Consider the following 24,133-nt stretch of genomic DNA (forward strand, 5'->3'; position numbering starts at 1 on the left):
CAGTGTATATATGTACTAGAGGGTGTATATAGTTATATAATACAGGTGTGTGTGTATATAATGTATGTATTATCCTGTATACAGTGTATGTATGTACTAGAGGGTGTATATAGTTATATAATACAGGTGTGTGTGTATATAATGTATGTATTATCCTGTATACAGTGTATATATGTACTAGAGGGTGTATATAGTTATATAATACAGGTGTGTATATATAATGTATGTATTATCCTGTATACAGTGTATATATGTACTAGAGGGGGTATATAGTTATATAATACAGGTGTGTGTGTGTATATAATGTATGTATTATCCTGTATACAGTGTATATATGTACTAGAGGGTGTATATAGTTATATAATACAGGTGTGTATATATAATGTATGTATTATCCTGTATACAGTGTATATATGTACTAGAGAGTGTATATAGTTATATAATACAGGTGTGTGTGTGTATATATATATATACGGTATATATATAGTGTATGTATTATCCTGTATACAGTGTATATATGTACTAGAGGGGGTATATAGTTATATAATACAGGTGTGTGTATATATAATGTATGTATTATCCTATATACAGTGTGTATATGTACTAGAGGGGGTATATAGTTATATAATACAAGTGTGTGTGTGTGTGTGTGTATAATATATATTATCCTGTATACAGTGTATATATATATACTAGAGGGTGTATATAATTATATAATACAAGTGTGTATTTATAATGTATGTATTATCCTGTATATATGTACTAGAGGGTGTATATAGTTTTATATATAGTTAAATTATATAGGTGTGTGTGTGTGTGTATATAATGTATGTATTATCCTGTTTACAATGTGAAATATAAGTCCTACCCCGAAAATAAGCCTTAGCTACACTATGCAAAAAAAATTAAAAAGCAATACTTACCCACTAGGCACCGTCTGGGTCCCTCCCACCGGTCTCTGCAGTTCCGGACAGGTTTGCTTGCAGTTCTCAGTGCCAACAGAACATCGCTTGCTGGTAACGCAGCTTGTAAACCCCGCCTCCAGCAAGCGATTGCTCTGATTGGCTGAACCGCGGTGCTCAAGAACCAATCAGAGCCAATGAATGGCTGTGATTGGTTCATCGAGCACTGGCTCTGATTGGCTGAGCCGCGGCATTTGAAAACCAGTCAGAGCCAGCGCTTCCTGGAGGCAGGGATTTTAAACCTCTAATTCAGGAAGGGCTGCCTGAAGACTACAGAAAAGTGTGCCAGAGCTGACAGAGTCTGATAGGTGATGTATTATTAATTTTTTTTCATGCAGAAGGGGCTTATTTTCGGGGTAGGGCTTATATTTCAAGTCCCCCTCCCCAAAATAATCCCAGCAAAAGAGCGCTACAAAGTCGCATGACGCAATCTCATGCTGGCTTTCAGTTTTTGTCCTGTTTCCCCCACATAAAGGCCCCCAACAGAACATTTACTGCATATGATCAGGTACACAACATTGGACATAGAACATGTGAATGTCCCTGGGATCTTATAGTCCCGTTGTGTGGTGGGGATTTGTATCTTGTCTGTGGTCCGTACATGTGAGCAGGTCTTACAGCTCCTTACATTACAGGGATAAGTTCCTTTTTGTGTGTCGGAGGGCAATGTTCTCCTGACTATCAATTTCCTTAAGGTTGCCTGTACCACAGAAGCGGAGGGTCCGGTAATATGGTTTTCAGACGGTCATCCTTGTGCAGGGTATGATGGAGTTTCTTTGCGGTTTTCCTTAGCACCTCTAGCTGTAGATTGTAGGTCACTACTAGAGGCACACGACAGTTTCCTTCCTTCTCTTTATATCGGAGTAGTTGACTTCTGGGTCTCCTGGTGGCTCTGGTGATTTGGTCATCAATTGAGGTGGGATGGTAGCCCTGATTTAAAAATGTCCTTTTAAGGTGGTATAGATGTTCCTCTCTGTCTGTTGGGTTGGAGCTGAACCAATTATATCTGATGGCCTGGCAGTAGACAATGGACTTTTTGATGTGTTTAGGATGGGAACTGTCCCATCTGATGTAAGTGGGCCGATCAATAGGTTTTCGGTACAGGGATGTCTGTATTGAGTTTGAAATTTTTATGGTGGTTGATTTCGGTATATGAGTAGCTTAATGGTTTATGGTGGGGTGAAATGCGTTGAATCTCTCATGGAATTTTATTAGTTCTTGTTAGGTGTTGGTCCAGCTGATTATGATGTCATCAGTGTAGTGGAAGTAAGCCAATGGTTTGCTGGAGAAGGAAGCCAGAAAGTCACTCTCCAGTGTACCAGTTTTGCCATGAAAAGGTTGGCATGATAGGCTTTTATTATGTGATGTGTTTTTAGGGCATGCTTAACATTATGGGTGAAATTAACTTGATTGTCTGAGATTTTAGCACATTCCAGAGAAATGGTGCAGCTCAGGAAAAATCTTGGAGACTGGAGTGGGAGGTTCACATTACAGAGAAACTTTGTCTAAAGCCAATAGCAGAGCAGAGAGCACAGGTAAAACAGTAGACATTGATGAGGGAAGAGATATTGGGTGGTGCAGCACTGTGGAGAGCTTTATGAATGAGAGTGATGAGTTTAAATGTGGCTGGGCAATCACAGTAGTGACTGGCACAGCGTGGAGGTATCAGTGTAGTGACTGCCTAGAATGATATGCCTGACTGCTGCATTCATTATAGATTGGAGAGCGGAGATGTTAGTGAGGGTGTAGTGGCCCAGAGTTGGAGTGTCTTTGTCTATGTCTGTCTTTTGTGTATTTGTGTGTACTCGTGTTTGGTTTTTGTTCTGTGTTGATGCTAACAAGCTTTGTAGTGGCAAGTCTGTCTTTCATAACTTTGTGTGTGTGGCATTGTGGGAGTTTTAGAGTAGTTGGGAGGTGGAGTCTAGAGTAGGAGAGGGATTTCGGAGACGTAGTCAGTGGAGAAGGATGTGTCGGGGACGCTGAAGCTCATTTTGCTTCTGCCTGCGCAGAGCCATGGGCCTATCTCACTTTGCTGTGGGATGCATCCCCTCTGGGGACTGAAGCTCGGAGTTGAGGATTCCTGCTAGAACAGTCAGAGGACGTAACTAGCAAGTAAGGAAAAGCAGAGTTGTGTGTTTCCCACCGTGTCAGGATCATACCCCCGGGTATCGTGTATCAGGTAACTGAGACTGAGGACACCTAGATATCAGGTGGGAAAGTGACTCCTAGGAACGTGTGTGTGTAACAGAGTCAAATTGGAAGGAGATTATCCTAAGTGTTATCCCTGAAATTATCAACGTACTTTATGCTTGGAAAATCAAATCTGGATTATGTGAGTAAAGAATAACCGTGTACCTCTATTTTTCTGGCTGTGGACTCTTTTATTTAAAACAAGTTACTGATTGCTCGAGAAGAGGTACTGGCGTCACGTGACATATTACTTGGGAACTATTACCATCATTGACTTTTGCTTGTGTTTTTGCACTGCGCTCGACCGAGTTGAGCCATGTTCTGTCGTTGTTGGGAGAGATCACAGAGCCATCCATGACAACCATCTTAGTTCCCTGTGGCCTCCCCCATGACGGCAAACCTCCTCTCAGATGCCGCAAGGGAAAGACCTCACTAATAAATAGAATTTATAATTCTCTATTAGTGAGACTCTTCATGGAAGATGTTCTTGTTTTCCCTCGGATTCCTTAGGTACAGGACTCTCAGAGATAAAGATGATGATCCTTTCCATCAATGACCCACCAAGGATAGACAAGGACAGAGACCACATGGCTGCCCGGATATTAGACCTCACCATGGAGATCATCTACTGGATAACTGGGGAGGTGAGAGCTTCACATGATGTCACTCTTATCTCTAGTAATAAACAGGGGAATGACGGGAAAGGTGAAGGATTCTTAGCCTCCATGTAGTGATCAGTGTCTCACCATCCACAGGATTACACAGTAGTGAAGAAGTCGTCTGGTGAGTGTGTGACCCCCCGTGAGTCAGGAGGATGGAGCCGGACCCAGAGTCCCATCACCGAGCCTTCATCTCATTCACTGATACATGAGCAGAAGATCCTAAAACTTACCCACAGGATCACTGAGCTGCTGACCGGAGAGGTGAGTGCTGCTGGGAATGGGGGGCATTATATAATACCGCCAAGGGAAAAGTCTGGAGGATGACGGTATATTGTGTGTGTCAGGTTCCTATAAGGTGTCAGGACGTCACTGTCTATTTCTCCATGGAGGAGTGGGAGTATTTAGAAGGACACAAGGATCTGTACAAGGACATCATGATGGAGGATATGCAGCCCCTCACATCACCGGGTAAGAGGAGACCTTCATTGATTGTAGAGGACAGTTTTGAGGGTCGGCTAGTCTCACCATCATCTGATCATCAGATATATAATGTATTCAGTCTCTCTGGTTATTTCCTATAGATGGATCCAGTCAGACAAATCCCCCAGAGAGATGTCCCAGTCCTCTATATTCCCAGGATTGTCCAGAGGAAGAGGAACATGTCCCACTGGATCATCAGGTAGATGAAGCTGAGATTTCTGTAAATCCTCTATAGGCTGATGTAATGGAGCTTTCTACTAATCTTCTCCGGCAGCAGTGTAGTATACTATATGCTTTAAAGGGGTTGTCCCGCGGCAGCAAGTGGGTCTATACACTTCTGTATGGCCATATTAATGCACTTTGTAATGTACATTGTGCATTAATTATGAGCCATACAGAAGTTATAAGAAATTTTTCACTTACCTGTTCCGTTGCTAGCGTCCTCGTTTCCATGAAGCCGTCTAATTTTCAGCATCTAATCGCTAGATTAGACGCGCTTGCGCAGTCCGGGTCTTCTTCTTTTCTGAATGGGGCCGCTCATGCCGGAGAGCGGCTCCTTGTAGCTCCGCCCCGTCACGTGCCGATTCCAGCCAATCAGGAGGCTGGAATCGGCAATGGACCGCACAGGAGCCCTGCGGTCCACCGAGAGAGAAGATCCCGGCGGCCATCTTCAGCAGGTAAGTAAGAAGTCACCGGAGCGCGGGGATTCAGGTAAGCACTGTCCGGTTTTCTTTTTTAACCCCTGCATCGGGGTTGTCTCGCGCCGAACGGGGGGGGGGGGGGGGGGGGGGTGGAAAAAAAAAAACCGTTTCGGCGCGGGACAACCCCTTTAAGTCATCTGAGTATTGTTGGCTGTGGTCGGTAGTGGCTGCAAATGGTTTCTGGTTTCATAAAAGAAGCTAGGGTTCGCAATGCAGGGATCACATACTTCCACGATGCCAGTCAGCTGCTTCTAAGGCAGAATACTGTCATGTATTGAAGAGTCATTGGCTCACTAGTTAGGTACATGATCCTAATACGTCATAGAACATTAGTGCAGCCTCATCTGGAATATACAACTCAGTGAGTCGGTAGAAGTGCAAAGAGAAGCATAAAAAGTCATAAGAGATCTGAAGATCTGCATTGATGAGGAAAGATCAAACGTAATGTGATTTCTTTAGTCTTGGGAAGAGACTTCTAAAGGACAAGAGCGGCCCTCTGACTGGAGGCAGGAAGGTTCAATCTCCAGTGGTGATAAAAGGCTTCCTTACTGTAAAAGCTGTGATTCTGTTAAATAACCTCAGAACTGGAGTTAATGAGCAGAGCGTCCCCTACAAGATAGACTCCGAGCATTTCATGTTAAATGTTGATCCGGCCTGATCACCACTTGAGCAGAAAATTCTTCCTTTAGGGCAGATTGGTTCATGTCTTCTAGGGATTTTGGACCTCCATCTGGATATAAGATAAGCAAGGGGGCTTTTTCTTTTTTCTCATGTCTTTAATTTGGGATTCTTGCAGGAAAGTTCTGGTGGAATAACGAGTGGACTCTATAAGCCCGTATCGGTGAATGGTAAGAGCCTTTCATAAATCTTGTTTGATTATAAATGTCTCTATTATTGGGATAACTGATAGGAAGTCTTCCTTCTGATCATCATTATTACTAATAACTCACTCAGTTCTGTAATATTCCGTCTTGTTGCTTGGCAGCGGTACAAGGTGATATATTATGGATTAATAATAATACAATCATAGAAAAGATTGGAGCCCAAATGCCGATTTAGAGGGAAGGTTACATGATAGAAAGCTAATGGCAATACCACCACAATTAGAACCTGATATTTGTGTGCGATGTGAGTGCCATCATGTGTTTAACTGGTGACCACCACACCAAAATAACATGTCGTTAGGTTAGACACTTGAAAGATATGGGGTGCCTACTGGACAAACAGCGCTCAGAAGGCCATCTGAAGTCAGTTGAAGACATTTAACAGTCTGAGGTCTTTACAAGTAGAGTTCATGCAATGCAGTGAATAGTCAAGAGGTCAGGGTGATTAAACATGTGGCAGGCTATTGAATGATGTAAACACCTATGTAATGTTTGGCTCAGAATCAACGTCACTTTAAATATGTGATATGTCTATAAAAAGAACTTGCAATGACCAATAAACTCGGAGATGAATTGTACACTAAATGCAGCTGTACACATTTTCATTCTCCCTGCCGATCGGTATTACTTAAAGGAGATGTCCCGCGCCGAAACGGGGTTTTTTTTTTTTAACCCCCCCCCCGTTCGGCGCGAGACAACCCCGATGCAGGGGTTAAAAAAACCACCCGCACAGCGCTTACCTGAATCCCGGCGGTCCGGCGTCTTCATACTCACCTGCTGAAGATGGCCGCCGGGATCTTCTACCTTCGTGGACCGCAGCTCTTCTGTGCGGTCCACTGCCGATTCCAGCCTCCTGATTGGCTGGAATCGGCACGTGACGGGGCGGAGCTACACGGAGCCGCTCTCTGGCACGAGCGGCTCCATAGAAGACTGCTGAAGACCCGGACTGCGCAAGCGTGGCTAATTTGGCCATCGGAGGCCAAAAATTAGTCGGCTCCATGGAGACGAGGACGCTAGCAACGGAGCAGGTAAGTAAAAAACTTTTTATAACTTCTGTATGGCTCATAATTAATGCACAATGTACATTACAAAGTGCATTATTATGGCCATGCAGAAGTGTATAGACCCACTTGCTGCCTCGGGACATCTCCTTTAAACAATGATGAGTACTCATTTCAATTTGGATGCCGGATGACATACTAACGGGAGTTTTTCCCTAACACAGGCGACATCCGGGTAAGACATAACTATAAACGGGTTCAGGAAAGCTGTGTAAACAGGTAAAGGCCAAAACTGAGAATCAAACCAGATACAGAAAGAACCACGAAGAACCTAAATAAATGAAAAAGGTATTAAAAATCGAAGCAAGAATAATTTTGGTAACCCCCACCCCGCCCCCCCAAAAAAACGGGGCCATAAAACCACTACATGTGTAAAATCACTTAAACGTATCTGGTCCTTCAGGACCTAAACACTCTTTAAAGAGGCTTTCCATGCAGCATACGCTGACAGTGCTGGGATACAGCGGGATTAGAACAACATCTTCCACTCCTACCCCAGTGTAACCCAGCACTGACAGCGGGCACTGCCTGGAAAGCCCCTTTAGGGCCTCATGCCCAAGGATGGAACGGAATATGCACACGGATTTCCGCCACGGGAGTACCACATTTAAAAACTCGAGTGCCCGTTAGGAATTGTATAATTAATGGAGACCTCCCGCGGCGGAAAAAAGTGGTGAATTAGAACATGTCGCGATTTTTCTTTTTTCCCGCGGCAGAATCGCGCATGTGAGCACTGAGGTATTAGGTTCAATAGAACCTAAGAGCAGCGGATTTACGCCGCGGGAACCGCGGTGAAAATCAGTTTGTGGGCATGAAACCTGTAATTAGCAGTTTCTTCAAGGACACCTGTGTTTTTTGTTTTTTTTTTGTTTTTTTTTATTTGAAGGGTGCCCGCTTGTTACAGTGACAGTCCTGAGTATAAATACACTAGTAATTATTAGGAAATTATAGTACCAGTGTTTCTGGTGGCAAAATGTGCCACACAGAAACACTCTTGATCTCCTTCAGACCTTTCATATTTTGTCCTCCTCCGAATCATAATTATTTATTTATTTTTTTGCTTTAAAACTTTATAAAAATTCATGACTTGACTTGTAGTAATGTTGCCATCCACTAGGTGGTGCCTCATTTCCTTTCATGTGCAGGTTGAAGGAGAGATAAGACACATCGTAAAACTGTCCTGAGCTCAGTGGACTGATTTACGATGTATGTTTCAGCTCTGCTTGTATGTTGTTTTAAGTTTTGAGTGACAAACAGTCTCAAATTTCTGTGTGTGAACATTCATTTAGATCAAGAGGAATGTGTTCTCCTCCCCTCTGCATCTGTATGTTATAATTGTGTGCCATCCAAACTAGTTTCTTTCAATAGCCTGACGAAGTGGGCAAGATATCCCCGAAAGCTTGCTGTAACATCACACATTTTTGTTTGTTATTAAAAGGTATCATAGCTACAAGATTATTTGGTTTCTCTCCCTGAGAACAATCTCACATTGCTCTACTGGCTAACACGGTACTGGGCCCTTTTTTTATTTTAAGTGAATGACTTACATGCTCCGTCCCTGATCACATGATGGTGACGTCATCAAAGGTCCTGCATTCTTGTGCAGATTACAGGCGGACTACAAACCCCTTGTGGCCTCAGTTGCTATGGAATACTTACAAACACCTAACTGGACAGCAGCCGTGTACGTACAGGACCTGTGATGATGTCACAGTCATGTGATCAGGGGCTGAGCCTGTAACATCCTCACTGGGGATGAAGAACCTTTGATGACTTCACAGTCATGTGATCAGGAGCAGAGCATGTAAGTCACTCACAAACCTACAGATGGACGGACATGTCATCGTTAGTAGCAGAGATCTCTGGATTGTCCCCTGATATATTATAGCCCACCTTCAATCCCAGCACTGCACTCTTTGGAGAAGGCTGTAGCCCTTTCATTATAAATAGATAGATGGATAGGATGGGGTAAGATAAGATAAGATATATCTATGAGGGCTATAGCCTCCTACAAAGAGTGGGGTGCTGGGATTGGAGGTAGGCTAAATTTCTTTGGCCCACCTTGTACATTATCCTGTTACTTTGTCTTGCCATTATTTCATTAAAGCTTGATTATTTAATAACTAAAAAAAAACATGATTTTTCTTTAGGAAAATAAAAAAGTTTATTTCTTTTTCCAGATGAAGACTGGATGAGACCCTCCCATGAATATCTCATTGTATCTCCATATCATGAAGTAGAATATAACACCATACAAGCTAATTTATTAACTCTGGATGTACCCTTAGTCCTTCATGGCGAAGATCTCACCTCTGGTACCACTGGTTCCCAGGAACCTTCATCTAATCAATCGCTGATTGACCGACACGTATTTTCATCTGGGGAACACTTTGAAAGGAAATCTAATCTTTCTTCGCGTGAAAGAATTTACAGAGATGAAAGGCCATTTTCATGTTCGGAGTGTGGGAAGAGTTTTAGCAAGAAATCAAATCTTGTGGAACATCTAAGAATCCATACAGGCGAGAAGCCATTTTCATGTCCTGAATGTGGGAAATGTTTTAGCCAGAAATCGGGTTTTGTTACACATGAGAGATCTCACAGAGGGGAGAAACCGTTTTCATGTCCCGAATGTGGGAAATGTTTTAGTCAGAAATCAAGTCTTGTGGAACATCTAAGAATTCACACAGGAGAGAAGCCATTTTCATGTTCAGAATGTGGAAAGTGTTTTAGCCAAAAATCGGGTGTTGTTATACATCAGAGAACTCACAGAGGAGAGAAGCCGTTTTCATGTCCTGAATGTGACAAATGTTTTGGCCAGAAGTCACATCTTCTTAAACATCAGAGAACTCACACAGAGAAGAAGCCATTTTAATGTTAAGATTTTAGTAAATGTTACAGGTGTGTAAATTTATTGTAGGGCCTGCTGCCTAAGGATGCCTTCTGATGTAGAACGTCAAGGGGTTGTAAATGATTTTTTAGAAATGGCTGCAAATGTGTTAATGAAAGTAGCTGTGCTTTTGTTAAGGGGCCTCATGTGGCGCAGAGTGTTAAGCTCTCGCTCACGACCTTTCCCATGGTCCTCCTGGTCTTTGTTTAGAAGAGGATAGGAGTAGCTAGAAGAGCATGGTAGAGCTTGAGTACCCAAATGGGTACTCCTTTTACCGACCTCGGAAGGATGGAACGCTGAGTCAACCTTGAGCCGGCTACTTGAACTGTGCGGGGATTGAACTCACAACCTTCAGGTTGTGAGTGCTTGGTGGGGGGTAATAAATAAAAAAAATTACCTGAAAGCGCTGCAGAACAAGTTGGCGCTATACAAATAACAAATCCCCCTCCACCTTTTGTTCCTCTGATGATCCAGTGCTGCAGCTCTCGCGGTCCTTCTGTTATTTGTTTACGAATGCCTATCACCTGATCACCTCAGCCTGTTGGAGGCCACAGCGGTAACGTCCGTTATGGCTGCCAGCATCCGAACTGGGATGCCAGGAGATCACTCATTACTGCCGCAGCCTCTGATTGGCTTCAGCGGTCAGGTAGTAGCCAATTCTAAACAGACCAGGAGCATCATGGGAAAGGTCATATCCAGAGAACCCCTTTAGCCTCTTGAGAACTTGTGCAATACAAAAACGGTGTAAGCTGGACTTCTCAGATGACCTACATATGCCAGGAAAACCTGTACTGTAATGAGGTTAGCGGTGGCTACTGGAAATGTATTTTTTTTAATACAAATTCTCCATTTTTGGTAGAACTATCTTTGATTCACAGAGCTGAAGATGAGTTGAACCTCTACTATCGGTGTATTATTTTTGAATAAAGAGTCCAAAAGGGTTGTTACAGTTTAATGTTTTTTTTATGAGAAAGCTGGGATAAGGAACCCTTAGGCCATATTCAGATGGCCAAGTGCGAGTTGCGCTGGAGATACTTGGACGCAACTTCCATTGGACAGCATATGGACAAACGTCTGTGTGCTGTCCAATACAAGTGGGCAGTGGAAATATCATGTCCGAATCTGGTCCGTGAATCCAACTTAAATGGGAAATGCTGTGTGATTTTTCATGCAGACCATCGGTCCATGTGAAAAAAACGCTCACGTGAATAGCCTAATTGTCTATAATGGGATGCAAACCAAAAACCAGCTCCTCTGCAGTCACTCCCATGCAAGGACTGGCTGCAGCCCATAACATATGCGCAGGAAAATGGAGTAAGTGCATCGTAGGGTGAAAAACTCTTTCTCTTTATTGAAAAATGCAGACCTATATAAAGGAACAAGAAGCATGTGCCGACATCATACATTATGCCTTAACCCTTTCCAATTCACTGTCTGACGTCCAAAGACATTCTGATTGAAGGCTGTACAGCTCCGATGTCGGAAGACGTCCGGCAGGGTATTCTTACTGTAGATTACTGGCCGCTCTGTTGTCGGGGGCCTCTCCAGCATGTCACATACTGCAGTACTGGCTCTAGCCAGCAGATGGCGCTATTGTATAATGGCAGAAAGAGAAAGCACCCTAGGAAACCCTGAAACCAAAATTGGATTGCAAAGGGTTAAACATGTAAGACATACGCTTCTTGTTCCTTATGTCTATCTGGATTTTTTAATAAAGAGAAAGAGTTTTATGTCCTACGCTGGACTTGCTCTGTTTTCCTGTGCAAAAGTCAATAACGGGTCCAAGTGCTGTTGGGGAAATACGTAAGTGGCACATAGATGGGAAAAATCAGTCGTTCGGATAGGTCTTTACTGGAGTGGGATATTAAAGGGGTTTCCAGGCCACGCCGCACTGCACAGAGTCACTGACAGCAGCGCTGCCTGTAAAACCCCTTTTAATAGGAGTTCCTTTCCCACCTCTCATATTGAACACTGTGGACAGAAGGTCTTGTAGCAGAGTGACCGCTGTAGTAACTTGTTGGTCCCATTAGAGGCCAAATGAAAAAGAAGAGCAACAAAAGTTATATTAGCAACACGATCGATCCCTCTTGGCAGGATTAGAAATACGCATTAACTACTTAGATCATGCAAGTGGTAGAGACTACCTCACCCCTTCTAATTGGCTCCAATGTGAGATGGCTGGTACGATTCCTTCGGTCGTCACCCAAGTGAACTCCGTAGTATATAAATCAGGGAACACGGGGCCATATGTCAGGTAATCATGGAGAATGTTCAGTAGAGAAAGGGTTTTATCTGTTTGTGTGCTGTTTAATAAAGTCAAATAGTCCGCAGTAGGAGCTCAATAAGGGGAGTGTGAGCTCTTTCCACAACGTTCCAGTTTGGGCAATAAACAGACTATAACCAATGGCCTGTATGGAGCCTGAACTGTGATGGTAATTAACATGTGATCTTTGAGGTAGTAGGCCTTAACCTGACAGTTGGGGACATTGTGTTTATTTAGTGGCTGGACATCCTAGGATTATTTTGATGGGTTTTGTTGTATTTCAGTTAATTTGCTATGAAGTAAATAAAACTGGCTGAGGGTCAAATTGAAACCTGAATGCATGGTCTTGGAGTGCCTTTTCTGCGTGTGCCAACTGTCTTCGACAGAAAGATGGCACTCTATTGAGCTGACGAACCCCCAAGTCGTCCCATTTGAAGGTTCATTCACTTCCAAGTGCTCGGCCTGCATTGCAAGATGCCAACTATAAAGTGCCCATAATGTCTGGGGGTCCAGACACTGAGTGCAGTTGCTAAGGGCAGCTAGTGGGAACTGGGTGGGTATCAGGAACTAAACATGCCTGGATTTGAGTCCTGATCTCCATTATAACCTATAGCCTTGACTACCATGCTATCTGAAGCCTTGTTTAGCTGTGCATTCTAAGATTAATTATGGACTCCACCTGATCACAGTTGTTGCTCTATTAAAACTCTTAGCCTTGGTCTTCCAGTGTCTGAGTATTCTGGCTGTTTAGTGCATTGTGATCATCACTGTTCTGAACTCCAATCATTGTGTACCGAACTCTGATTATGGCTGCCTCTCCCATTGGATTCCAGACTGGAGAACCAATATCATAATAGTGGGAGTCATTTGATTTTCATGAAGCCTTTTTGTGCTATGATTGAGGGTAGTGCTGCTAAGTGGGTGTCCTATGCTGGTGTTTAGGAAACCAAAAAGAAGTAAAGTGGTCAGATGTCTTGCTGACAAGAGGACCGGTGTTTCCTGCGCATGTATAACAAAAAAAAGCCAAGTTTGCTGAAGCAGAGTAGTGTAATAAGTAGGAGCAACCAACCTCAAGAGCAGTGGGCTGTTGCTACTGTGCCACAAGAGCAACTGCAGAGATGGAATGATGTGCTTGCTGAAGTCACCCAACACTGACAGTAGGTGGTTGTTTCTACTGTCCATTAGTAGCTTATTAGCTTCATTTGCATGTAAATGAGCCTCCCTTCACTGTATGCAGATACAAGAAGGTGGTCTGTTATCTGCATACAGCCCCTTTGTTCTGCCGCGGGACTGCAACTGAAAAAAATGTTATCAGCAATCCTGTGGAGAATCACAGCATGCGGTCCCTACTATTAGCTGCCCAGCCGAACAATGGATTTTAATCTCAACATAAAATCATCGTTCAGCTGAAAAGAAAACTATGATGGCATTCACACGCAACGATTAGCGCTCAAAAGACATTGAGTGAATTTTGAGCAAAAATCGTCCCATGTAAATGGGGCTTTAGCTTAAATGCAGGTCCAGAAGAATTACATCCCAGGGCACTGAAGGAGACAGCAGAGGTAATTGCTGAACCACTCACTGTGATCTTTGAAAATTAATGAAGAACAGAAGTGCCAGAAGATTGGAGAAGGGCAAAAATTGTCACTACCTTCAACACAGGGAAGAAGGCGGACCCAGGAAACTACAGGCCTGTGAGCGTGACCTCTATACTGGGAAAAATCTTTGAACAAATTATTAAACACCCTTTATACAAATACTTAAATGAGAATGGAGTGATTAACCAGAGCCAGCATGGGTTTGTAACAAACACATCGTTCTAGAATAATCTAATTTCCCTCTATGACAAAATCACTGACTGGGTTGATCAGGAAAATGCAGTAGATACAGCATATTTTGTTTTTAGTAAAGCATTTGACAAAGTATTCCATACCATCCTTATTGAAAAAAATGACTAAATATGGGATCGACAAGCCAACTGTTAGATGAATTCACAACTGTCTGAGTGATCGTACTCAAAAGATTGGTCAGAAATGGCTGCACATTCAATTGGAAGAATGTCTCAAGTGGGGTACCACAAGTGTCTGTCTAGTATTCAACCTTTTCATAAATGGTCTAGAGCAGTCAATTGAGGGAAAATCAATCACATTTTCTGACAACACAAAACTAGGAGGGATGGCTAACGCTGGAGAAGAGAGGACTCGAAATCAGGACCTCCGGTTCCCAGATCAGCTGCTTTCCCTGTTGAGCCATCCAAGCCTTTGAACAAATCCCCCTGCATACCCTAGCCTAATTCCTGCGTCCCTGTCCTTGCCCTGCTTCTAATTAGAACATCCTATAACAGCCTGGCCCTTCTCTTCAGCTCCTTGCGAGATTATTGTGCTCCACTGCCTTTTATCAAGCTTCATCTCCTAAACCTACTCCTCTCCTGCGAACTACGACTACCTGTTAACTACGTCTTTCTCTCCTCCCGACAACGCTACACGTCTCTTCTTTTTGTACTGCAAAGGAAGATGAGAAGTAAGACAAATCAGGATGACAAGTTACATTCAGGATAATACTGAAAAAAATCCAACTTTTTTATTTTGCCAATCACGATATTGCAGTTCATGGAATCAAAGAATGGTAGAGTTGTAAGGGTCATCGGGTCCAACCCCTTGCTCAATGCAGGATTCACTAAATCATCCCAGACAGATATTTGTCCAGCCTTTGTTTGAACACTTCCATTGAAGGAGAACTCGCCACCTCCCGTGGCAACCTGTTCCACTCATTGATCACCCTCACTGTCAGAAAGTTTTTTCCAATATCTGATTTGTGTCTCCTCCCTTTCAGTTTCTTCTTATTGCTTCTACTCTTTCCTTGTGCAAATAAGAATAGGGCTGATCCCTCTGCACTGTGACAGCCCTTTAGGTATTTGTAGACAGCTATTAAAGGGGTTGTCCCGCGAAAGCAAGTGGGTCTATACACTTCTGTATGGCCATATTAATGCACTTTGTAATGTACATTGTGCATTAATTATGAGCCATACAGAAGTTATCAGAAGTTTTTCACTTACCTGCTCCGTTGCTAGCGTCCTCGTTTCCATGGAGCCGTCTAATTTTCAGCGTCTAATGGCCAAATTAGACACGCTTGCGCAGTCCGGGTCTTCTTCTTTTCTCAATGGGGCTCCGTGTAGCTCCGCCCCATCACGTGCCGATTCCAGCCAATCAGGAGGCTGGAATCGGCAATGGACCGCACAGAAGCCCTGCGGTCCACCGAGGGAGAAGATCCCGGCGGCCATCTTCAGCAGGTAAGTAAGAAGTCACCGGAGCGCGGGGATTCAGGTAAGCGCTGTGCGGTGTTCTTTTTTAACCCCTGCATTGGGGTTGTCTCGCGCCGAACGGGGGGGGGGTTTGAAAAAAAAAAAAAACCCGTTTCGGCGCGGGACAACCCCTTTAAGTCTCCTCTCAGCCTTCTTTTTTGCAAGCTAAACATTCTCAGATCCTTTCACCATTCCTCATAGGACATGATTTGCAGACTGCTCACCTTCCTGGTAACTCTTCTCTGAACTTTTTGCAGTTTGTCTATGTCTTTTTTAAAATAGGGTGCCCAGAACTGGACACAGTATTCCAGATGAGGTCTGACTAAGGAAGAGTAGAGGGGGATAATGACCTCACGTGATCTAGACTATATGCTTGTCTTAATACATCCCAGAATTGTGTTTGACTTTTTGGCTGCTGCATTACATTGTTGGCTCATGTTCAGTCTATGATCTATTAGTATACCCAAGTCTTTTTCACATGTGCTGCTGCGTAGCCCAATTCCTCCCATTCTGTATGTGCTTTCTTCATTTTTCTTGCCCAGATGTAGGACTTTGCATTTCTCCTTGTTAAATACCATTCTGTTAGTCACCGCCCACTGTTCAGGTTTTTCTAGATCTTTTTGAATACTCTCTCTCTTCCCTGGTGTTAGCTATCCCTCCTAGGTGAGGATGAGATTTGTGTCATCGGCAAATGTTGCAGTGTTGTATGGAGTGTAAACAATACCTTCATGATTGTTCTTGTTCTGCTGCGGTGGAGCTTTGACCTAATTTAGGGAAATTACTATCTGGAAACCAATGCAGCCCTCCAGAAATCATTGAATGTGTTCACCGATGTTCACAAAAGCTTACGTTTCAGCAACTTTATGGAGACATTTTCGAGTCGATTTGGCTTTCAGTATCATCTCTCCACTGATGACACCTAACTATATATGTGAACATGGGTGACTAAATTCAGTGACTTTACTTGATATTCTAGAGTACCTTCTGCAACACTTTGGTCTAGTTGGAGACTTTGGACTCAGCTCTATGGAAGCATTTTGCACCTTTTTTAATGGGGACCTATCCACAACTTTCACCTCCAACAACCGCCACCTGTTTTAACTGACATGTAGATAAGGCCTCATGTCCACTAGGAAATTCGGGCCCGCGCAGATTCTCCATGCAGAATCCCACAGCGGGTCCCTCCTTTCCCGAGGACATGAGACCTGAAAAATTATTTTTCATACCTGTCTGGACGCTGCGGGTTCCCGTCCGTCGCGGCCGGATCTTCTTTCTCTCTGCCCGGCGGATGCGCTCAGCACGCCGGCAGCGTGCCGCGCACATGCGCTCAGCACGCCGGAAGCGTGCCGCGCACATGCGCTGTGCTCTCTTTTTCTTTTATTTATTTTTTACTTTTTGAGCTCCTGCGCTCCCGCGCCAGAGAGCAGAAATTCAGCTGCGGGTGTACTGCTGGACCGGTCAGCTTCCATAGGCTTCTATGGAAGCCTGCGGGAGCCGTCCGCACGGGAGACCCGCAGAAAATGGAGCATGCTGCATTTTTTCTCCCGCACATGAGAAAACGCAAATCCATTAAAATGCCATCCGCGGGTGCAAATTACAATTTAATTGACCGCGGATGGCCAATGCATCCCTATGGGCAAAATTGAATGCGGAATCCGCAATTCAATTTTGCTAGTGGACATGAGGCCTAAGGGTCTTCTCACATGAGTTGGAATATTCTGCAACAAAGTTTCCAAATACGCCCTCCTGCGGAATATTCAGCACCAAAATCCACATTGAAGAATTTTGCCAGCAATTCCGCATCAAAATCCTCATTTAGATGTGCAGATTTTGATACAGAACATTGTTGCAGAATATTTTGTTCCATGTGAAAGTACCCCTACGGTACCCATGTGTACGTGATCAGCCCCACCTTAAAAAATAAGTTTTAATGTGTTGTATGCAGCGTGCACTGGGCATAGCCACAATGCATAAGTCATTAAAGGGGTTGTCCCGCGCCGAAACGGGGTTTTGTTTTTTTCAATAGCCCCCCCCGTTCGGCGCGAGACAAACCCGATGCAGGGGTTTAAAAAAAAAAACCGGATAGTACTTACCCGAATCCCCGCGCTCCAGTGACTTCTTACTTACCTTGCGAAGATGGCCGCCGGGATCTTCACCCACGGTGGACCGCAGGTCTTCTCCCATGGTGCACCGTGGGCTCTGTGCGTTCCATTGCCGATTCCAGCCTCCTGATTGGCTGGAATCGGCACACGTGACGGGGCGGAGCTACGAGGAGCAGCTCTCGGGCACGAGCGGCCCCATTCAGAAGGGAGAAGACCGGACTGCGCAAGCTCGTCTAATTGGGAGATTAGATGCTGAAATTAGACGGCACCATGGAGACGAGGACGCCAGCAACGGAACAGGTAAGTGTATAACTTCTGTATGGCTCATAATTAATGCACAATGTACATTACAAAGTGCATTAATATGGCCATACAGAAGTGTATACCCCACTTGCTTTTGCGGGACAACCCCTTTAAGTCTGGTTGATAAGCACACTCTTCCAAGCGTGATTGAATGCTATGGCAGGGCAACCCTGCTCCAAATGTTGTGCATGCTCTGTACACCATTCTTCCCATGTCTATATAATCTCTACACACCAGCTTCCTCTCTGTGCATATGGCGCTTCTTGGTTGGCTGGCAAGTGATAGGTCAGTTCACACACCTGTGATTATAGTGTATAGAGCATACACAATATTTGGACCAGGAACACACTGAGATGAAGATATCGGTCAGTTAGTAGATGGTGGAAACACAAGAAGTTCCGTTTTTTTGTGAGATTCCATTTTAGATAGTGTGAAAGTATTAAGATGACCTGTTGCACTTGTTATTTAAGGGGTTAATACATCTTCATCCGAAGCTCATGGACACTATGTATCCTTGGCAAGCGGGAGGGGTATGCGCATTTCCTGGAGTACATATATAGCCATTCTATCCGAATTTTTGTACTTATCAAATAATAATGTATGCGTCATATTACGTATTATCAAACTTTTTATAATGATTTTTTTTAACACTGCAGAGGCGTAACGTAAAGCGCCGTCCACTTATAACGGGTCTATTATAGACTCCTTGGTTCTAGTTTTTGTAACAAAAAACTCTGGTGAATGAGCTTTTTCTTTGCGAAAGGCCCTGGAACAACACTTGATTGCACCATGTTATGTTTTTGTCTAGTGCAGACAGTTGGGCAGACCTGGTTGATGAGGCTTCGTTACCCCTTGAGTATTACCTAAATTAGGGGATTACTCCGACAATAGAGACCGCAGTGTTAGAAACTGTGGCAGACACCGGTGTGTTATAGTAGCGAAGGAGGAAGTATATAATAGAGTATCGTCAGCATCCACTGATAGAGTAGAGGAAGAAGTACTGAGCCCTGAGGAACCCCAACAGCAGGCGGAAGAGGAAAATACGTAGAGACGGCGAATGATGCAACAAATCTGCATCAAACTCAGCCTTTTTTTTTAGGCTGGGTTCACACAGGGCGGATTTCCCGTGGAAATTCCGTCCGAAATTTCGCCATGCCGAGTCCGCCTGTGGCCGCTAATCCCGGGATTAGCAAGCCATGTGGACGAGAAATCTCGTCCGCATGGGACGGCGAATCCGTTGTGGCAAAGCCGGCAGAAGTCGGCGCTGTGGCGCTGATTCGCTGGCTGCAGCATGTCCGTTTTTTTTTTTTCATTCCGCTGCGGCTGCGCTCTCCTCTATGGGAGCGCCGGCCGCAGCGGAAAAAACGGCCAGGACGCTTAAAAACCCGCGGAAATTCTGCCGTTTTTCGCTGCGGCCGAACCGCACGATTTCCGCCAGGATTCCGGCCTGTGTGAACCCAGCCTTACAGTGCAAAAATGCAGCATGCCTGGGACTGCCGGACAATAGGAGGATGACCTGCTGAGTCTGGAGAGGTGCTATACTTACCTCTCCCGTCGTTGGAAGCCACCACTCAGTGCAATGAGCTGCACTATTAAAGGGGTTGTCCCGCGCCGAAACGTTTTTTTTTTTTTTCAAACCCCCCCCCCCGTTCGGCGCGAGACAACCCCGATGCAGGGACTGAAAAAAAGAACAGCACAGCGCTTACCTGAATCCCCGCGCTCCGGTGACTTCTATACTTACCGGTGAAGATGGCCGCCGGGATCCTCTACCTCCGTGGACCGCAGCTCTTCTGTGCGGTCCATTGCCGATTCCAGCCTCCTGATTGGCTGGAATCGGCACGTGACGGGGCGGAGCTACACGGAGCTACACGGAGCCCCATAGAGAACAGGAGAAGACCTGGACTGCGCAAGCGCGGCTAATTTGGCCATCGGAGGGCGAAAATTAGTCGGCTCCATGGGAACGAGGACGCTAGCAACGGAGCAGGTAAGTAAAAAACTTTTTATAACTTCTGTATGGCTCATAATTAATGCACAATGTACATTACAAAGTGCATTAATATGGCCATACAGAAGTGTATAGACCCACTTGCTGCCGCGGGACAACCCCTTTAAGTAGTCCGCTCCTCTAATTTTATAATGTATCTAACTTGTATCCCCGGACTCAGAACTTCACCTACGTTTACTCCATAAGCTTAGCTTACAGGGCTAAAAGTAGGTGACAAGAGTCTCTAAATTGGGCCACAGAGGGGTCACCATTACTTCAGTGGTGAAGGGTACAGGAAGGGGGCAACGCATGCAAGAGGTATAAGAGGCATCAGTACTGTAACATCCCTGGTGAGCACTATTTCTGTGAAGGGGCATTATTAGGGCTTCTTCACATCTGCGCTTTTGGGTTCCGCTGTACCTACTCGGTTATGGAGCACCTAGTGCCCAAGCGGAACTGTCACATGATGGAACCACAAGGTGCTGACCGGACCCTGTTGACTATAATGGGGTCTGTTCAATTTCCAGCAGTTTACAGGACAAAGAAAATTTACCCAAAATATGTGCGGAAACTGACACGCACAAGTTTTTTTGCATGGGCAAACCCCCTAGCCCCTCAAGACTGGCCCAAATGATTTCAATGTTCCATTGAACCCCTGTGTTAGCGGCTGATGCTCTTAATTGCAAGCGCAGCTCTCATTGAAATCAATGCAATTCTGAACATTGGCTGTTTCCTTGATAACCCCTTTAATGCAGGCGATTTAGGTAAGCAATATGCATCAAAATAGGCCATTTTTGGTTACACTGCGTATATATGCACATATAAATAGGTAAAGTCCCGTGGTGCGAGCACCGAGTCCTGACCGACTCGGTATTATTGTATCTTGACGCCACCAGGAAGAACTGGTGGAGTCAAGATTGACATGGGCGGTGATGCCCCATGTAGCTGATTGGCTGCAGAGCTTGATGGGCTGCAGGTCCTGGCAGCCCAGTAAGCTCATGCTGCAGCTAAAAGCCAGGGAGCCCTTCACCTCAGTTCTTTTCGAGGCGCTTGGCTGCACACCTAGCACAGCTCTGGAGGCAGAGAGCAGCGTGCCGTGATTTCTGACAGGGATGGAGGGTTAGTCTAAGGGTAAGTGTAACAGCCTTATAATATAAGCCTAACTGTTACACTTACCCCTAACCCTCCATCCCTGCCATAAATTGCCACAGGCTGCTTTTTCCATGCCTCACCACGGACAGCCCCCGCCCCTCCCCCCCCCCCCCCCCCCCGGCACCGTCTGCTTCCGCTCACCCTGCACCGCCACTGTAGTCTTCCGCTGTTACTCCCCCTGTGGGTAAAGCAGATGGAAGCGACTCGCGTCAGCGCTGGTGTGGCCAGGTTCTACTCCTGCAGTACCGGCAAAGTTGGCTCCCGCTTGCGCTCCTCCTGCGGACGAAGCAGGCGGGAGTGCTGTCACTGGTGTCCCCGCTGAAGTCCGGCACTGTAGGCTCCTGCTTCAGCTTCCCCTGCAGCCAAAGCAGGCCGGAGCGCTGTCACTGACGTCCCCGGGTCCACTCCTCCTGCAGCATGTGTCCCACTTTGGCTTCCCTGCGCTGTTACTGGTGTCCCCAGCTCCTACCTCCTTCCAGGACCTTTACTTCTTGACCCTATCGGGAGCTAGGGGTGTGATTGGGGCGTTCCTCATGTCAAACCCCTAGCTTCTGGTGGCGTCAAGATACAATAATACCGACTGACTCCTAGGGGTACGTCACATCATGACATTTTCTTGGCAGACTGTTTTTGTGGGGTGGTTTGCCATTGCCTTTCCCAGTCATCTTTTACCCCGCAGCAAGCTGGGTACTCGTTTTACCGACCTCGGAAGGATGGAAGGCGGAGCCAACCTTGAGTCGGCTACCTGAACCACGCAGGAAGACAGCCGACGCAAGGCTGACATATTAATAATCCCATAGAAATCAATGTGTTCTATTCACTGCATATTTACACCAGTGTAAATAAGCCCTAACTGTGAGGAGGAGGGGGGAGGGGTTAGTGTCAATGAAGGTGTGGCTTAATTAAAGAATGGGTGTGGTTTAACACAGGTGACATCATTCATGCCTCCTGACATGGGCTGCAGCAAGTTTTTTTGTTTTTCTTCAAGAGTCCATTTCCATAGGCGTATTATTTTGCCTGAATATGAACACAGACCTATTGAATTAACCCCTTAGTGACTGAGGTTTTTACATTTTTTTTCTATTTTCGTTTTTTACTCCCCCCTTTAAAAAAAAATCGTAACTCCTTTACCTATCTATTGACGTCGCTGTACGAGGGCTTGTTTTTGGTGGAGTTACATTTTTCATTGGCACTATTTAATCTACCTTATAATGTACTGAAAAATGTAAAAAAAAAAATTAAGTAGAGTAAAATTGAAAAAAAAAAGACGACATTCCGCCATCTTTCGGCGCGTCTTGTTACTGCGGCGCACAAACTGCAACTGATGCCTTTATTCTATAGTGCGGTTGTTCTCAGTGAGAGAAGTTGGGAAGGGGGAGGTAATATGCAAATAAGGGAGATGGAACAATACCTACCGTGTTTCCCCGAAAATAAGGCACCCCTGAAAATAAAGCACCCCTGAAATTTGCAGAAGTCCCAAATATAAGGCACCCCCGATAGTAAGGCATAGTAAAGTGTGCAGGCAAGTCAAGAGGCCTGTCCCCTGCTGCCATCCCCGTTGTCTCCTACCTACAGATGTATAGGTAGATCTGCAGACAGTCTGCTGTTATCCTGTCCCTGCTGTGCTGTACGAGTGTGCTGTTGTGAGCTCCCCTTGCTGGCTGGAAAAGTCCATACTGTACGTTCTGTTCCTGCTGTACATGTCTGCAGTGATGAGCGCCCCCTGGTGGCCGGAAGCTGCAATACCATCCCTGCTTACAAGTGGTACAGGAACTTCTGTCTGCAGACAGGTACGTTACTTTACAGCCCTTATTTTTTTAAAGGGGTTGTCCCGCGGCAGCAAGTGGGTCTATACACTTCTGTATGGCCATATTAATGCACTTTGTAATGTACATTGTGCATTAATTATGAGCCATACAGAAGTTATAAAAAGTTTTATACTTACCTGCTCCGTTGCTAGCGTCCTCGTTCCCATGGAGCCGACTAATTTTCGCCCTCCGATGGCCAAATTAGCTGCGCTTGCGCAGTCCAGGTCTTCTCCTGTTCTCTATGGGGCTCCGTGTAGCTCCGTGTAGCTCCGCCCCGTCACGTGCCGATTCCAGCCAATCAGGAGGCTGGAATCGGCAATGGACCGCACAGAAGAGCTGCGGTCCACGGAGGAAGAGGATCCCGGCGGCCATCTTCACCGGTAAGTATAGAAGTCACCGGAGCGCGGGGATTAAGGTAAGCGCTCCGGTAAGCTTTCTTTAGGTCCCTGCATCGGGGTTGTCTCGCGCCGAACGGGGGGGTTGAAAAAAAAAAAAACCCGTTTCGTTTCGGCGCGGGACAACCCCTTTAAGGCTCTGTGTGTGAGTCAGGCAACCTGTGTGATTCTTAAGGCTGGGTTCTCAGAGCGTATTTCCAGCGGAAATCTCGCAGTTTGGCCACAGCGATAAACAGCGAGATTTCCGCCGGGAAAGCGCTGCTTCAAAACCCACGGCACTCAGCCGCTTGTTTTGAAGCGACCTGGCTGCACGCCTTTCCGTTTCTGTGGCCGGTGAATCCGCACCACAACATCGGCTTCTCCCGGCTTTGCCGTGACAGATTTGCTGTCCCATGTGGACGAGATTTCTGAGAAATTTCGTCCACAAAGCTGGCCAATTGAGGGATTAGCGGCCACAGACGGATTTGCCGTGGCGAAATAAGACACCCCCTGAAAATAAGACATAGTGCATATTTGGGAGCAAAAATTAATATAAGACGTGTCTTATTTTCGGGGAAACAGGGTATGCAGAGCCACCATCTCCCTGATTTGCATATTACCCAGAGGAGCATGCACGGCCTTATACGTCTCCTCCCTCACCGTCTAGGCGCTCTCCCGAAGGAGAAAAGACAGCGATCCTAAAAAACGCATGGCGCACAGTTACAATATGGAAGTCAGAAAATTACACATGTAACAAAAATGTAGGAGACGTAAAGGGTGCAGTTATATAGACAGAACCGGCACCCGCCCGTGTGAATGACCTCCACTGCGCAGGCGCAGCTGCACATATAATGCCAGGCTCCCCATGAGCTGTAAGCTCTGCTCCTCCCCCTCATGTCACGTGCTGCCTGCAGAACAGCCACAGTAGTATAGCGCCTCTGTGGGCGGGGCCCAGCGCTGCGGCATGACGGAAGTGACGTTTTACGTGACCGGAAGAGGAACCTTTACTTCCGGTGGGC

General features: G+C 45.5%; 1 protein-coding gene across 2 annotated transcripts in view; it reads left to right on the forward strand.

Moving 5' to 3' along the window:
* LOC136620560 (oocyte zinc finger protein XlCOF8.4-like) overlaps window positions 1-10,776 on the forward strand; it is a 17,714-nt gene extending 6,938 nt beyond the window's left edge. The window contains exons 2-7 of one of the 2 annotated variants that reach the window (XM_066595405.1): window positions 3,663-3,796; window positions 3,908-4,075; window positions 4,159-4,282; window positions 4,396-4,493; window positions 5,792-5,843; window positions 9,121-10,776. In XM_066595405.1, coding sequence (XP_066451502.1) covers window positions 3,686-3,796; window positions 3,908-4,075; window positions 4,159-4,282; window positions 4,396-4,493; window positions 5,792-5,843; window positions 9,121-9,812 — 1,245 coding nt within the window. In that variant the 5' untranslated portion in view covers window positions 3,663-3,685 and the 3' untranslated portion in view covers window positions 9,813-10,776. Of the gene's footprint in view, window positions 1-3,289; window positions 3,797-3,907; window positions 4,076-4,158; window positions 4,283-4,395; window positions 4,494-5,791; window positions 5,844-9,120 lie in introns of those variants that run through there. The other variant, XM_066595406.1, reaches the window with a different exon arrangement.
* Window positions 10,777-24,133: the final 13,357 nt, after the last annotated feature.

Source organism: Eleutherodactylus coqui, chromosome 3 (assembly GCF_035609145.1).
Source record: "Eleutherodactylus coqui strain aEleCoq1 chromosome 3, aEleCoq1.hap1, whole genome shotgun sequence".
Classification (NCBI taxonomy): domain Eukaryota; kingdom Metazoa; phylum Chordata; class Amphibia; order Anura; family Eleutherodactylidae; genus Eleutherodactylus; species Eleutherodactylus coqui.